General features: G+C 38.3%; 1 protein-coding gene across 1 annotated transcript in view; it reads left to right on the forward strand.

Moving 5' to 3' along the window:
• RANBP17 (RAN binding protein 17) overlaps nucleotides 1–16,354 on the forward strand; it is a 163,258-nt gene that overhangs the window by 87,085 nt on the left and 59,819 nt on the right. Inside the window, exons 16-18 of the mRNA XM_068417218.1 lie at nucleotides 6,888–6,968; nucleotides 12,699–12,762; nucleotides 12,848–12,956. Coding sequence (XP_068273319.1) covers nucleotides 6,888–6,968; nucleotides 12,699–12,762; nucleotides 12,848–12,956 — 254 coding nt within the window. The remainder of the gene's footprint in view (nucleotides 1–6,887; nucleotides 6,969–12,698; nucleotides 12,763–12,847; nucleotides 12,957–16,354) is intronic.

Consider the following 16,354-nt stretch of genomic DNA (forward strand, 5'->3'; position numbering starts at 1 on the left):
CTGATATATAATCCAAAAACTAGAGTCTGATGAGGCAATCCAGTCTGGCAGCATTTCTGGTGCTCTGCTACTAAAAATAATCTTAGCACATTCGTAACAGCAGTGGGCAGGATACATGACTGTGAGACCGTTCACCTTTTTCTCTCGTGGATGTAGTCAGTATTTTTAACCACACCGTTATTTTAGAAAGCCACTAGTCTACTGTTCTGTCTTACCCTACATGTCCATTTTTTTCTTTAAGTAGGTGAAATTTGTCATATATTATTCCTTAACATTAGGTTAAAAGGAAACACTAGGGAATTTTTAGTGTGCATTTTCTTGTTAAAGCGGTGGTGTTCTCGTATAGTAACTGCACAACAATATTTGAGACTGTATAGTTTCTGTTTTCTTAATGCTGAGCATTATGTGAAATAGAGGAGTTAACGCTTAAAAGAATGTTGTTGGCTGGCTAATGGCAACCAGTCTTTCAAATCAAAGTATTGGAGAAAAAACCTTATCATAATCTGCCATTAGCACTGTGGGATGATCACAAGACAGTGTCAGGTTGTTTCCTTCCACTTTGCCATTAAAGAATCCAATGAAGGCTGCATGCAGGAAGCATTTTATACTTGGTGTGAGGAGTAAACATATCAATTGAGTTTATGATAGTCAAAGAAGTTGTAGTCTATGAGGACATATTAATTATTTTTTTGTTCTGCTGTTAGAGACTTAACCTCTTTTTGTGATAACTTACTGGTTGACACATTTCTAGTTTCCTGAAGTCCTACATGAGCCCAGTAAATGATTTCTTGAGATTTTGAACACATTTTCTATTGAGCTGTCTTTTCCCAGATCTCTGTTTTCAGTAGTTCACTTTCGTTTATGTAGCTTTCATCTGTTCTTTTGAATCCATTAGTAGCAGCTTTGCAGTGGAGGATTGATGATCAAACTCAGTGAGTTCTTTCATTAACAGAAAACAATTTGAAATACTTGTGTCGTAGCTGCTAGTAGCTGCAGTAGCCACTGCTCAGTTTATGGATTAAAGACTGTATGAAGTAGATATTCTTCAAAGTAGAGAAATATTTTGCTATTTGTCAATGTAATAGGTGTCCTTTAGACCTTCTGACTGTAGTTTAAAGTACTACTGTCACATCAGATCCTAGACCTTTTATCACCTTTTCATTGGAAGTTAATGAATGTGCTTTTTACTGAATTCCTCTTAAATCATTTCTGAAGGGATAGAGTTTTATGTAGTCAGAATATCCATTAATGGCGGTATTTTCATCACAGTCGTACCAGAAATTTTATAGGATAGTTCTTTTAGCATCCACTGTCTTTGCTTGCTTTGACCGTCACCTTATAGGGTGTATGTGTGGAAGGGGAAGGCCAGCTGAAAAAATACCTAATCTCAACAAAATTTTTCTAGTATGCAAGGCATCTGAAGTCTTCTCAGCTGTGTTCAGCATTGTAGCAACCGTAGAGTAGGTTCAAGGAGGGATAAGCTGGGAGGAGTTACATGAGTGTGAAGACAGGCAAGAGGGAGCAATGGGATTTTGAAAGAGCTACTAGGGTTGCAGTGGATGACAAGGTTCTGGAGAAGGAACGCGACTTAAGGTCCCAGCCTGTTTCCTTAGACTTTCTTCTTCTTAGCCTGTTGCCCTGAGGTACTGGCTTTCAAAGGCACAGATTATTCCTCCATCTGTATGGAGTTCTCTATCCTTGTTGCTCCTATTTCCTCTGGAAACAGCCCCATCACATGTTCTTATGCCTCTTGGCCTACTGGAAAGTGGTTCAAGACCAGGACTCTTAAGGCAAGAAATGAGGCACTGTACCCAAAACTAACAGTGGTCCTCTCCTTCACCCATCATCCCTTTGAGCAGTAGCTACCTACCTGCCCTAGTTCCACCTGCTTCTTGAGCCTGTCCTGGGCATTTGGCTGAAAGCTCCTTGTATTTATTTTGGCTGCAAGCACCTTTCTTTTTCTTCACTTATTCTTTGTGAGCCTCTTCTGGTTCCTTTCAGTTATTGTCAAATTCATGTGGAAGAGATTTATCATGAGGTAGATTTACAAAATATTTGCCCAAATATTTATTATTTTTGGTCATGATAACTGAAACATGAAAGAATGATGCATATCCAAACATTGCTGTTGGATGGTTTTTGCCTTTTTAATTGCTGTAATGATTTCACTATGATCGGCTTGTATATACATATGTATGAATAGAGAGTTTTTTCCATATAACAATGTTTAAGTAATACATAAGTATAAAAAGTCTGCATCTCTGAATAATTTTCTGAACACTCATACTGATAGGACTCCATGGCACTTTTATTCATGACGGAATGTGCATTTTTGTAACTATTCACCTTTGTCCAGCTCTAATGAAAAGTATATATCCAATCACTTTCATTGAACCACAGAGAGCTTTCATTGTAAATGATGATAATCTACAAGAAATAATTAAAACGTGACTGTACGGAGCTTTCTTGCCAACAAATTGCAATCTTTGTTATTACTGAAACTTAAGTACCACATAAGGAAGAGGTTTTCAAAGTCTTTTTAGGGCATTTGGATGCCTGGTTTTCTTGCACTTTAATGGAAATTGGATAGCAGACACCTTAAGCAAATTTGAAAGCTTTGTTTAAAATGTATGATTTTTTTTATCTTTATGATTTTTATAATGCAACTATATTTCTAATATCCTTATGACAGAACTCAAGGGAATGGCAGGAAGATATGCCAGGGGAGGTTTAGGTTGGATATTAGGAAAAGTTTCTTCACCCAGAGGGTGGTGGAGCACTGGAACAGGCTCCCCAGGGAAGCAGTCATGGTGCCAAGCCTGACAGCATTCAAGAAGCATTTGGACAGTGCCCTCAGACACATGGTGCGAATTCTGGGGTTGTCCTATGCTGGGACAGGAGTTGGACTCGGTGATCCTTGTGGGTCCCTTCCAACTCAGGACATTCTATGACTAAATGGAGAAGGTACCCACCATCCACGTGACCAAATGGATTTTCTCTTTCTGTACAGTATGTACTCACTCATCAGCACTCCCTTTTCTCTGCTGACTACGCTTTGCTTTTCTACCTTGCATCCCTGATTCTGTCTCCTCCTCTAAAATTTTCTTTTTTAAATTGCACCACATGTTTTTCAGTTCTCTCTTCTAAGCTGAGCGTTCTGCTCCTGTGCTCCAGCAGTATTATTTCCCACCCACTACTGCCATAAGAACTGCTACATCTTGTATGAAGGGTTATCCTTTGCTGTGCACCACACAGAACTGTGAAGAGCAGTGTGATACAGTCCATGTCTCTGAAGAAGTCTTTCTGCACATCATAAACTGAGGACAGGACAGGAAGTTAAGGACAGTAGAATGGTTTTTTAGAGGGGAAAAAAAAAAAAAGTCATGAAATGGATTTAAGAGGCTGGAAGTGGATGTCTTTGCCTTGATTCTTTCCCTGCCCCAGTGTCGTAATGACTTGATACGTGCAAATACTTGTGCTGCTTCTGTGGATGAGATGGTAACTCTTTTCCCAGAGAATTGTAAATTGGAGTATGTAATCATTATTTACCTTCCCCCGCTAGAATTTAGGTTAAAAATACAAAGCCTCTGAAAATAATGCTTTTAAGTCACTGTATTAAGGGAAGAGATGTTTGGTGTGCTGATGGAACTGCATTAGTAAGCAGCTGTGGTGAGAGACAGTCTCATACCAAGCTGGAGGGTTCGGAGAAGCTGAGAAGCTGCTTTGGTGCAGCTTTTTGAAGCTGAGGTTTTATTCTTGTCTTCTTACTAAAGGCAAACTAAAAGCAAATATTTGAAAGTGTACTGGATTCTTAATGCTGTTTCATTTAAATTTTTAAAATTCTCATAGCTTTTCAGCATGGATCAGTGTTACTGTTGCTCTTCGGATTTTGTGCGTTTGTGGTTCAGTATTTTGATACTGAAATTGTTGCCAAAACTGAAAATATTCTGTCAATTTATTTCCACTTTTTTGTGCTTGCCTTTAGAATGTACTCAGTGCTCATCTACCATAGATGTTTTGGTGAATTTGACATTGGCATAGCTTTTGATGAAGCTCTTATTTTCCATGACTTATCTGAAACCTTGTGATTGGTTCCTTTGACTGTTTCCTTTAGTTAATATTTTAAATCGATAAGCCACTTGAGAGAGGAGGAGGCAAGGACACTGGCACTTAATCCAAGTGCTGTCTTGCCATGATTTCTCAGAGCTGTACATTTTTCTCATCTTTCATTCCTTCGTTTTTCTTCCTTACATAGTGGAAAACGGCTTTTTATATTATGAGATTCCTCTCTAGATCATTACAAATTTCTCAGATACTTATAACGCTTTGTAGATGTTTCTTAGAGTATTACATTTTATTGCCTGATATTGATAAGGCAGAAGCAGAAATGGGAATTGCTACAATTGCAATTGAAATTTTTCAGCCTCTATTCACTCACGAGTATTACTCTATCTTTCAGCATCCAAATACAACCATGAACTGAAAGAATAGATGTATACAAAAATACGCTGAATGTTGGATGAAGAGCCTTCCTTATACAGTTTTAATTTTCTTTTCAAGCTGTCACTGTGACTTCTTATTCTTCTTTAAATGTCTTACATCTGGCTACTGAAGGACAAAGATTTGGTCTTTTGCAAAATAGCCTTTTTATGATTTTGATATTGATGTCAAATCTGGGTAGTCCAAATTCATTTTTATTGCTTTGTATGGTATATACTTGTTAAGGATTTAGTACAACTATAAACATCTCCAGAACTCCCTATAGTATGGATAAACTATGAATTATGGACTTGCTAGAATGGGCTATTTCTTTAAGGCAATCTGAACCTCTGTAGCTCTTCATAGAGATTTTATAAAGTAAATCAATGTTTGTTTGTAAATCTAAATTGAGGAATACTGCTTCAGTAATTGCATTGTTATTTGTCTTTTCCTGAGCAAATAATACTAAACAGTTATATGCTTTAAACTGCATTCTTGAGCTTAACTTCCTGAAAAAGAGATTTAATTTATGTGGTGTAGTACGTTGCTTAGCCTGTGGATATGTAAAAGCAATAATCAGTGCTGATTTTAAGGCATGTAACATCTCTTCTTCAAGTTCTGTATTCCCAGAATTGAAATCCTGTTGCCTCATGATATGAATAGCTGGTACTGATTATCTCTTACATCGTGGTCTTTCATCAATAGATCTGACAGCTTAGTCAGAATCATTACGTATGTTCTACAGACAAGGAAACTGAGGCATACAAATCTGAAATTACTTATTCTTGATCACCTGGCAGTTTGAGATACACCCTAGCAATTTGATATCACGATCAGGAATAGGTGCAGGGCTCCTGAGCAGCCTGTTGTGCTGCCTTTTTGTTTGAATGGGCTGTGTTTCAAAAGGCTGTGGTGGCCTGATTTTTATTTCTGCAGATGAATCCAATACCAGAAACTCTGCTGTGAATCTCTCATGCAGCATGAGAGATCTGGAGGAAGGGGGCATTCAAATTTCTTTTGAGTTTTTGAGCAATTGAGGGTGACTGTGGATGTCCCAGAAGAGTAGGGCACAGTACTTGCCTTTACAAAACGGATCTAAGAGGAAGGAAGTTGTTATTGGCTGATCAGGCCAACTTGGATTCTCAAAGGAGCACTAGAAAAAGTTACTAGTAGTCAGTGTATAATGAAGTGATAAATGTGTTTGGGCTACCTGGGGGAAGAGGGTGTAATTTCTTCTTGGACTCACTGACTGGAGTTTACAACAGAAGAGTAAGTATCAGACATTTGGACTTCAGTAAGGTTGTTGACACTGGCCTACATGACATTCCCATAAGAAAGCTGAAAAACGACAGACTACAAGATCAGTGACTCCTAACTTATTGTTGTAACAACTCCTCATTTGAAAAAAATTACGTTCCTCCACTTTACTGGCTTCAATTTACCCCTTTCATCTGAAGGTTAATGCCGCCTCCTCACCTCCTAATAAATGTAGTAGGTGAACACAACAGATTCCACCCCAAGTCACTTCAGTGTCTTTGCACTGACCTGCACACAGTACAGAAGCAGCTGTAGAGGGTCCTGGCTCTGTGCTCTGTGTCTCATGCTTAACCTATTGTAAGGTAGTAGAGCAAGTCATCACCACCTGGTGTTAGCTGCATAATTTCACTGAAGGGCTAACTATAAGAGTTCACTGTCAAAAATGGTAAGTTGCTTTATATGGTGTTACCCAACGATTGATAATACATCTAGTGTTATCCTATATCATAATTTATGCATTGGTTCATTAATCAGAGTATGCTTCCTAACTGCCTGTGTCTGAGAGGGGTTGCAATTAGGGAAATGTGGTATTCCATATGTGTCTTGACTTTAGTTAAGTGTTTGCTGTAGGGAAGAGGAAGAAAAGGGATTAGTACAAGAACTGCAAGGTAGTGTTTCACTGGGAATTGGGTATATCAGCAGCTCTGGGAATTGGCCGTTAGTTTTTCTGTGCCCCGTTTCTCCTATGGAAATTTTCCTAGGGAATTTATAGAAATCTGGTTTTATCTTGTGAAGAATTGGGCAGATAAACACTACAGAAGTTAAGTGGCTGGATACTGTGCTGAAAAGTGAGTAAGATAGATATAAGTAGGGGGAAGCTTCAGATCATTTATTTCATTATGACAGATGATGGATTTTTTTTAAATGAATGCATTTGTTACAATATTACAAAAAAGTTTGATTCCCTTGTTCAGGAAAAAGACATGGCATGTTTTTATAGCATTTTCTGTCTTATAAGTGGAAAGTCCTAAGACGTATCACAGAAATACATTTGTAATATAATGCGCTACTGCTCTGAGCTTTTGCACTGCACTTCTCAAAAAGAGGAAAATGTGTTATAAAATCTCAGTGTTTTGTTTTGTTTATTCTAGTGTTACAAATCTTAAATACCGGGGAAGGTGTGAGCCCGTGATTTCAAGAACTCTTCAGTTTCTAAATGACCTCTCTGTTGGATATCCTTTTTATTGTATATGGCATAACATATTATTTGAAAATAATAAGGTAAACATTCATATGAGACTGTTGTTTCGTATGCCATGTTTTTAAACCAATTAGGATATTAATATTTATTCATCTTAGTTTATCTTTTTCTACGCATAGTTTTTAAAAGGTGTGCTCATTTCCACCTGCTTCTTATCTAGAAAAGAGAAATCATATAACTAGTTGCTTATGGTCATTTATCCCATTCCTAATCTTGAAGTTAATACCATTGATGAGTTCAACAGTACTGAGAACAGGATTAGTTCTGTTAGAAGTTGAGAACAGGATTAGTTCTGCTTTGAGGATGAGTCAACTAAGATATGAAGCATGAGGTAGATTTTAAACACAAGCCTCATCACATGTTTTATCATTGACTGGTTCTAAGTTCCTCACTGTGTCAGTGTCATCATTACTACTGATAAAACACCCTTGACTTTGCATGTGGATTTTTGTCTGGGTACAAGTATTTTTGTAAAATTCTTACCCACATCATGGGTGCTAACTTGCTATCTGTTGCAAACCTTTTGTATCTGGTTCTCATATTCACTTACTTATCATAAGATGGAGAAGAATGTCTGCTCTTTGAATTTTCAGGCAATCGAGCAAGAAGATTTAAAAAAAAGTAGTAGCTGGTTTTGATGTGACAATATTTAAAGGTCTACGACAGATAATAAACCACCAGAGCTCATAAAAACATTCAATATTGAAATCCTTCGCTATTTTAAAATAAAAACAACTTTTCAGTAATTTTCTAGAGGAGATTGTTAGACAAGCAGAGGGGAAGGCACCTGGAATATGACAATTGGTATCATTTTATTTCTCCACAGAACTCTAATCATATAAGAAGAGTTTTAATATATTTCCTTGGGTTGAAAGATGAGTGTGTGTTTCCACATTCTGTAAGTGAATTTGGTTTAATGAAAATCATACAGTGTGTACTTCTGTATGTTTACTTGAAATACCATTAAGCAGCTAACTTGGTGCTTTAAATATGCATGTGTTTATGTTCTCATGGCATCACAGAAATAGGACTGGAAAGGACTTGAAAGTGAAACAGTACTAAGGAATTTGACAAAAACAGAAGGGGAGACATTTATTTCATTAAGAGACTAATGAGCTCTCTCCTCTTTTATACTATATCCTTATTGCTTCAGTAGTGTTCAAAACGCATTCAGAATAACCAAGAAATTTCACATGGTGCACCTGACTTCAAGTGCTTGCTTGTTTATTTATGGATGTATACTCGCTGAAATAATCAGCCTGATATTACTGCTAAAGCCAACAAGCATCTAGCATTTCATATTGTCTTCTGGAGGCTTTCAAAGACGTGTATTCACATGGTCGCTCTCAAAAGGGAGGTCAGTATAAGCTATTGGTGCAAAAAATACTTTTCCAAGGCTGAAATGTCTGGATAGTTTTAGTTTTTGAATTACTCAAATTATATTTGCAATAAATGAGTTTTCTGCTCATGAAATAGATACAATGGTATCACGACCTAGAAAGGATGAAAAAGTAGATATTTAATAACCGAAGTTCTCCTGAAGAGTGGAATTGTGATGAAATTGGGGGTTTTTTCTTTGCAGAAACTTGCTAACTGTTGCAAGAGCAGTTTCAGACCCCTGTGCGTAGTCAGGATGTAAAGCAGCACTACCTTCATAAATACCCATCTTAAACCTCAATGTGAAATGTTTAAAAACTAGTAAAAAGATAGATTAACTAAAAACATAAATACCAAAATCTATTCAGTTACTTTTCAATGGAAATACTTGAAACAAGAATTCTGAGAACAGTAGCTTTTCTGCTTAGATGGGTGTGGTTGTACCAAGACAGCTTTAATGCTGGTTCACTTCACCGTGATGTTGTATTAGTTAAGTTTAAAATTGTGTTCTCTGGCAAACCATAAAAGATTTCAAAAGTATTAGACACCCACTTTTGTGCTGGAATTTAATATGCAACTTTTTATTGGAAAATAATCGTCCTTGTCTGGCAAAATCCACCATGCAATATTTCTGTTAGTAGGCATAATGCAATAAAGACAGGGAGGGCTATTTATCACTACAAATTTTGAGGATTTCAGGATTCTTTTTATTATTTTAATATATTTCTTTGGTATTAAATCAGAAAAATGATAAATTACACCTGTCGAGGCTGTTTTTCCTTTTTCCCAGAAAATGATGTACAACCCAATTTCACTGGTCATTTTGGCTTTTAAAGATATGTATTTTTTTCCTATAAAAAACTCTACCAATAGTTTTTTTTTTTAATAATAATACTGAAGTACTTTTTATTTCAAACATATGAAGTAGTTTATAACTACTTCCTGGCATTGCAAACTTTGGCCTTTTCACATTATATTAGGGTTTTTTTAAAAGGTATTAAGTATTTATTGCTTTGAAAGAGTGTATTGTTAAGATGCTGGATCCAGTGGATCAATTTTCAGTATTTGATATAGATTAAATTGTGGCTAGCCTGAAAGGTTAAAATAATAATTTATTTCATTTCAGTACTTTCCTGTACGTCAATCGGCTTCTACACAGTCTTGGAAATCTTTTTTTTTTAATGTGTATAATAGTCTTTTTCTAAAGGATAATATAGAATTAAAAGCAAACCATAATTCCAGCAACTGTACTGTGTAACGGAAAAAAAGAGAAGAAAAAACATAAAGAGTATTAACAACAAAGGCAACAAATGATTGGAGCTGGTGTCACAGTTTACATTACTTTCACAATTATTCCAGGTTTGCATATTTCGAAATATATTAGCCCAATTTGATTTCAAAGCTCAGTTATTTGAATTATAAATCATTATGTCCCTCCTAGCTGATCAGTTGTGAAATATCTGTGAATTCATTTACATAATGGAATGTTAGTCATTCCTTTATGTCTTTGAAGCCATAGTGCTCCCTCATGCATGTTTAGTTCTTTCTAATAATTAACTTTTCCACTGTATATTTTTGTAGCAAAATAACTACAGTTTCATTGTTATTTTGTACAATAACTTGCAGTAAAATATTTATAGTCTCTCAAAAATTCTTTATCTGTGTCTTTGTTAGCCTTACAGTGTTATGAAAGGCTCTCCCTTGTAACAGAGGAAAAAAAACCAACAACTATGTGGCTTTGCGCTATAAAACCAAGCAATGCTATGTCAAATGTTATAGATTGACAAAGGAGCATCATCTTAAAACGAGATTAGGACATTTTCCAATAGCAGCTATAAAACCTATTCTTACACTTCTAACTGTTTAAAAATAATTTAATCCGTTTAAAATGAAAAGGGAAATTGTTTATTCCCATAAAAGTAATCGAACTCTTCAATCAATTATGGGCAGGAATGGCAGAGTAAAGCAAGCACTCAAAAAAAAATTAACAATAATAAGTGTTATGGGTATTTGTTTGTAAAATCTGTGTTTGTACATGACTGTAGGCACTACTGTACAGTGTAAATTATGCAGTCATACTGATTATTTCTTAAAGAACTTCATCAATGCCAGGGATCAACAGTGTTCATTAAACTAATGAGTCCTGTTTTTATAATATTCATTGTACAAGTCCATAAGTCATTTAATTCATTTGATGCCTTCAATGCTTATGAATGGTTCTGGGTTTTGAATTTTTCTATGGCATTCCTGAAAAAGTGTGTTGGTATACTTGGGTATCGCAAAGCCTTTTATATCCCTGTTGTACAGATGCAGAACTCAGACAGTGGAATTAACTGGCTTGTGGAGAGTCACACAGCAATTTTATGTCAAACGAAGGAGAAGTAGGAGTCAGAAAACCCAGGCCCCTGCTTTGGCCATTCTCTCGCTCCTTGTTTGCAAACATCCCTCACGGCAGCGGTTACCTCTGTACAAAAGCTCACAAAGACGTCAGCATGGCTCTGTTGGAATATGCAGTATTGTCTGCTTTGCCTAACCCCAAATGTTTGAATCATCTGAGACAGGGAGTTAGTGTGTCCTCGTTCATAATTCACACAGCTAGGAAAGGATTCAAGTTGTGAAACTGTCTGAACCATCTGAATCATAGAATCACAGACTGGTTTGGGTTGGAAGAGACCTTAAAGACCATCTAGTTCCAACCCCCCTGCCACGGGCAGGAACACCTTCCACTAGACCAGGTTGCTCCAAGCCCCATCCAACCTGACCTTGAACACTGCCAGGGAGGGGGCAGCCACAGCTTCTCTGGGCAACCTGGGCCAGTGTCTCACCACCCTCACAGCAAAGAATTTCTTCCTAAGATCTCATCTCAATCTCCCTCTTTCAGTTTGAAACCGTTCCCCCTTGTCCTATCACTCCATGCCCTTGTAAAAATTCCCTCTCCAGCTTTCCTGTAGTCCCTTCAGGTACTGGAAGGTGCTAGAAGGTCTCCCCGGAGCCTTCTCTTCTCCAGGCTGAACAGCCCAACTCTCTCAGCCTGTCTCCATAGCAGAGGTGCTCCAGCCCTCTGAGCATCTCCGTGGCCTCCTCTGGACTTGCTCCAACAGCTCCGTGTCCTTCTTATGTTGGGTGCTTTAAAGGCTTCTATAACATAGTTTTTGCAAACTTAAGTTTTGATTTAATAGGATTTTGCATGCTTTTTAAAAGAAACCTTAAGAAAAATACTACATTTCATCAGATGTAACTGCTCAGTTAGCCATGCTAGAATGTACGATCTGTAGAATATGTGCAGTCCAGGAAATAACGTTGCTTCTGTGTCATTTAGTGTGCATCGCCCTGGGAGCATTTGTGCACAAGCAGGTGCAAACAGGCTCAAGCTTGTCCTGCTGGACCAGGGCAAGGAGCTTCAGCCCAGGAATCGGGTAGCTTTGCTGGTGCAGTGCAGACCAGAGCAGCAGACCTTCCTGAGGGCCTGCATGGTGGCTGGGGCCAACGCTGTACTGCTGCAGTTACCTGCCACCTGGACTGTCACTGGCTTGAGCTTAGCCAGTTTGTGGAGCGGGAGATTTCAGTTCATGCTTAGCAGTGGTCAGTTAGATTGGCTTTTTATTTTATAAAGTTGAAGAAACTGGGATTCCTGTGGAGACATGTGTGTGACCCATAGAGACATCCAAAATTCCCAGCTGTACCGCCTTGTTACGGACTTTGCTCTGGCTCTGAGTCTCTGTATGTTCTTAAGAAATTTCCATTCAGTTCCTATACATCTGAAAATACTTCGGTGAAGTGTTTAACGTAGCTTAGTATGCATGAGATGCATTTTTATCTGTTGTAACTGAAACAAATTAAATGTGATTTTTGATGGGTCTGGAAGATCACCTCTGTGATTCTGAGGCCATTGCTTCAGAGCTGCTTAGGGTTGCTGCCAGTCCCATTGCCAAGTGCTGGTCGTCTTCAACACAGTTGCAAAACCACTATTTTTTTTTTCTTTTTACATGCTGATAACATGGGACTATCTGGGGAAAAAACAGCACCATTTATTATCAGAAACTCTCTGTTTAATTATAGGAGTCATTTAGTTCATTCATCTCTTTTGTGACTAGAATATATGCCATGAAAAGTAATTGCTTTAATTAATAATAGATTATGGTCTTTAATGTTCTAAAGAATATCTCCATGACATCTACTTCTAGATAAAATTCAGATATTTTTTAACGTACATTTGTAGTTGTTTCAGTTAGGATTTTTTCTCACTAAAAATTCCTGAAAGTTTGTACAACCTGATAATGTAACCATAATACTGTGAAGCTGATTTTTCCTTAACACCTGCTACTTATAGCCTCCTGAAAAGGCTTGTGAAAATAGAGGCTGTGCAATTCATGCTTCAGAATCACACAGTAAGTTTCCTTACTACGTTAAAAAACATCGTGTGTAGCAAATTTTGTAGAACGCTTAACTTTTCATACGCTTCTGTTTCAACAGAGTAAACACTTCCCTTTCTTGGGCGTCAGCGATAATTACAGCCTCAGTGACCTTAGGTGCCGGACAGTGTTCTACACTGCTCTCACTCGGCTTCTCATGGTAGAGTTAGGTAAGGTCCTCCTCCCATGTCCCTGAGGCACCTTGCTCTTTTGTGTAATACTATGAACTTTTCAGGTTACTAAACCAATCGAACAGCAGTTTAATTGCATAGTAAATATAGTTGGTATTTAAATCACTGCCTATCAACTTTTGAGATTTATGGCGTTAAGCAATAACACCTTATTTGTTTGTTGCCTTCTGTTGGAGAAATAAGCAAGATGAGTTATTTTTTGCACAGAAGCACTTTTTGTATTAAGCATGAGGATTTACACCATTAAGTGCTTGAGTAAGTACTTTGAGTTCCCAGGTGACATACCGATTATGCCAGAACCTTCCAGCTTTTAGTAGAAGGGTTTTTTAATTTCACTTCTTCATGCAAGTTCCAATACACAAGACCATCTGAGTTTTAATAAAAACACTGACAAGAGTTCTGCAGTTCAGCCAGAAATACTTAAACGTGCACTTGGGGTTACCTTTTGAGTCGTCCTTTGGAAATTAGGGAGGTTAGGCATGTGTAAAACCCAGTGCATGCTCTAATAGCTAGATGTGATAAAGGACTCGGTCACTTTGAATCCAGGCACTGCCCTTGGCCACCAGACTAAAATGCAGAACTCTGTCTGCATGATTAGCTCTCCGTTGTCTAAACAGGGAAGGCTGGGCTTGTCAAAATGAACACTGAAACAAATTGTCTGTTAAAGCAGCTGATGGTGAAGAATGCAGCACGTCTCAAATGGCCTCTGTTCTGATCAGAGGCCCCCTTCAGAGTTGTGGGCTTATGTCTGCTGAGGGTCAGCCTTACAGACTGCTTTCGTGAGGATGGGTGCCTGTAAGAACACCAGGAGGTGTTCTGAGGGGGACTGGTGATGAGGCCCTTCAAAAAATAAGGCGGCAAGTGTTTTGTGTACTCATTTCCAACCCTCCTACAAGGACTTAAGTAGACACAGACAGTCATAAGCCAAGAGCAGTTGTTACACTTCTTGCTGATAACGGGTGCCTGTACAGTCTACTGCTGAATGGTGCTGAAAACAGTTAACTTCGAGGCAAGACCGAACCATATTTATCAGCTATTTCTTAAAGAACGGCAACTGTGAGCTGGACCTGGGTTTGCTTACAGTTAAACTGGCTTTCAGTACTGGCTCAGTGTCGTATAACATAAGCAACAGGTCGATTTTCTAATATAAAATGGGTTATACATGCAGCTTCAGTAACTCTTCCTACAGGGGCAAAGAAAAAGATTTGGTAAAAACAAGATCACAGGTGTTAAAAATTACATCTCAAAGTGAAGTTGTATAAATAGATGTCAGACAGAATGCAGGCACATGACTTATAACTGGCTACAAGCTGATCGAGGTCATTGTGATTCCTCTGGATTAACAGCTTACAAGGTCTGAAATGATTAGGAGTATCTCGAAAAAGCATACATCAGTCGTTTGGCTATTGTCCTTTGTGTTCCTACTGGAATAAGTTTGTTTGGGTTTAAACTGATAGAAGAGCACATCTAGAGACACAAGTATAAGTTGCGTTTTAGGATCCAAATTTAAAAAGATGAACACAAACTGTCCTTTCTATGTGTTTATGCAAGCATTAAATGGCAGTATTCTTACCTGGTGCATCAAAAGATATTTTCAAACTGTGCAAACTGGCATTTTTAGACAAGAAAGCATTGTCCGTGCGGTGCTACAGGCTGGGGGAAGAGTGGTTAGAGAGCGGCCCAGCGGAAAGAGACCTGGGGGTGCTGATGGACAGCTGGCTAAACATGAGCCAGCAGTGTGCCCGGGTGGCCAAGAAGGCCAATGGCATCCTGGCCTCTATTAGGAATAGTGCAGCCAGCCGGTCTAGGGAAGTGATCATCCCTCTGTACTCGGCACTGGTGAGGCCGCACCTTGAGTACTGTGTCCAGTTCTGGGCCCCGCACTTCAAGAAAGATGTTGAGGTGTTGGAGCGAGTCCGGAGGAGGGCGACCAAGCTGGTGAAGGGTCTGGAGGGTCTGACCTACGAGGAACGGCTGAGGGAGCTGGGGTTGTTTAGCCTGGAGAAGAGGAGGCTCCGAGGTGACCTTATTGCAGTCTACAACTACCTGAAGGGAGGTTGTAGCGCGTAGGAGTCGGCCTCTTCTCCCAGGCAACCAGCGATAGGACAAGAGGACACAGCCTCAAGCTTCGCCAGGGGAGGTTCAGGTTGGACATTAGGAAGCATTTCTTCTCAGAAAGGGTCATTAGACATTGGAAGGGGCTGCCCAGGGAGGTGGTGGAGTCACCATCTCTGGAGGGGTTTAAGAAAAGACTGGACATGGCACTTAGTGCCATGGTCTAGTTGACATGGTGGTGTCAGGGCAACGGTTGGACTCGATGATCCCAGAGATCTCTTCCAACCTGATTGATTCTGTAACAATTGTCTTTGAGTTTTTTTCAAATTAAAAGAAGAGCTTTATATAAAATCCTTTTATATGAATGATAAGCAATTTATATGGAAGCAAAATTAAGATGAATTTTTATGGGGGGGGGGCTTGTTTTAAGTAATTGTTTGATGTAGAAATATTTTTGAAGATTAGTTGAATACAGCAAATTCAGCATATTTACATTTTAAACAATGTGCTGTTGGAGTGACTGGCAAAATTTAGTTGTAGGAAAGAACAATAATATATTAATCGGTATTTGCTTCAAAATGCACTTTGGTTTCTGTTGAATTACTTAAACTTCATATGAATATAATTAGACTTTGAATTCCTTATGTGCCCCAGCTTGTGTTTTTAATAATTCTTTTGGCATTTAGAATTGCATCATTTTGTCCAAGATTCGTAGTCCAAGATCTCTAAAGTAAGCTGAATATTTGTGTGAAGTATATAGTAACCAAAACTAATAGAAGAACACCAGTAAAGTTACGTTTACGTAAAAGTTTTTACTAGGATTAATAGATTTTAATCACTTTTTCTTCTGCATTACCAAAAGGAGTAGCTGTAAGCTGTAGAAAATACCTTCAGGAGCTATTCAGCATGATTTGTCTGTGTCCTGTACGTACAGGTATATGCAGTCATGGTCAGTGCCAAACCTCTCCAAGTAAAGCAGCTTTAAAACACTATTGCTGTAAGCCACACACAGATCTCCTATAACTTACAAGTGAGGCATCTCTTTTCTTTCAGAGGACATAATAAGGATGTGTATGCGTAGTTTGAATTATAGAACATGAACAATTTATCATGGTAGGTTTGTTTAGGATAGTTTCTTTCTTATTAATATTGTACTGTTCATGGGATGTGAATGTGGCTTGTACAGGAATGCAAAAGAAACGTATAGGTAGTAATTTGTGTTGCTTTTCTAAAAGTTACAAATTATGTGATTGATAGGGCAATACTATGTAGGATCCTAACTGTATATTCTTTCTTGACTGCCTACACTGAAATTTAAAATA

The sequence above is a fragment of the Nyctibius grandis genome, chromosome 22 (genome assembly GCF_013368605.1).
Source record: "Nyctibius grandis isolate bNycGra1 chromosome 22, bNycGra1.pri, whole genome shotgun sequence".
NCBI classification, from domain to species: Eukaryota; Metazoa; Chordata; class Aves; order Nyctibiiformes; family Nyctibiidae; genus Nyctibius; species Nyctibius grandis.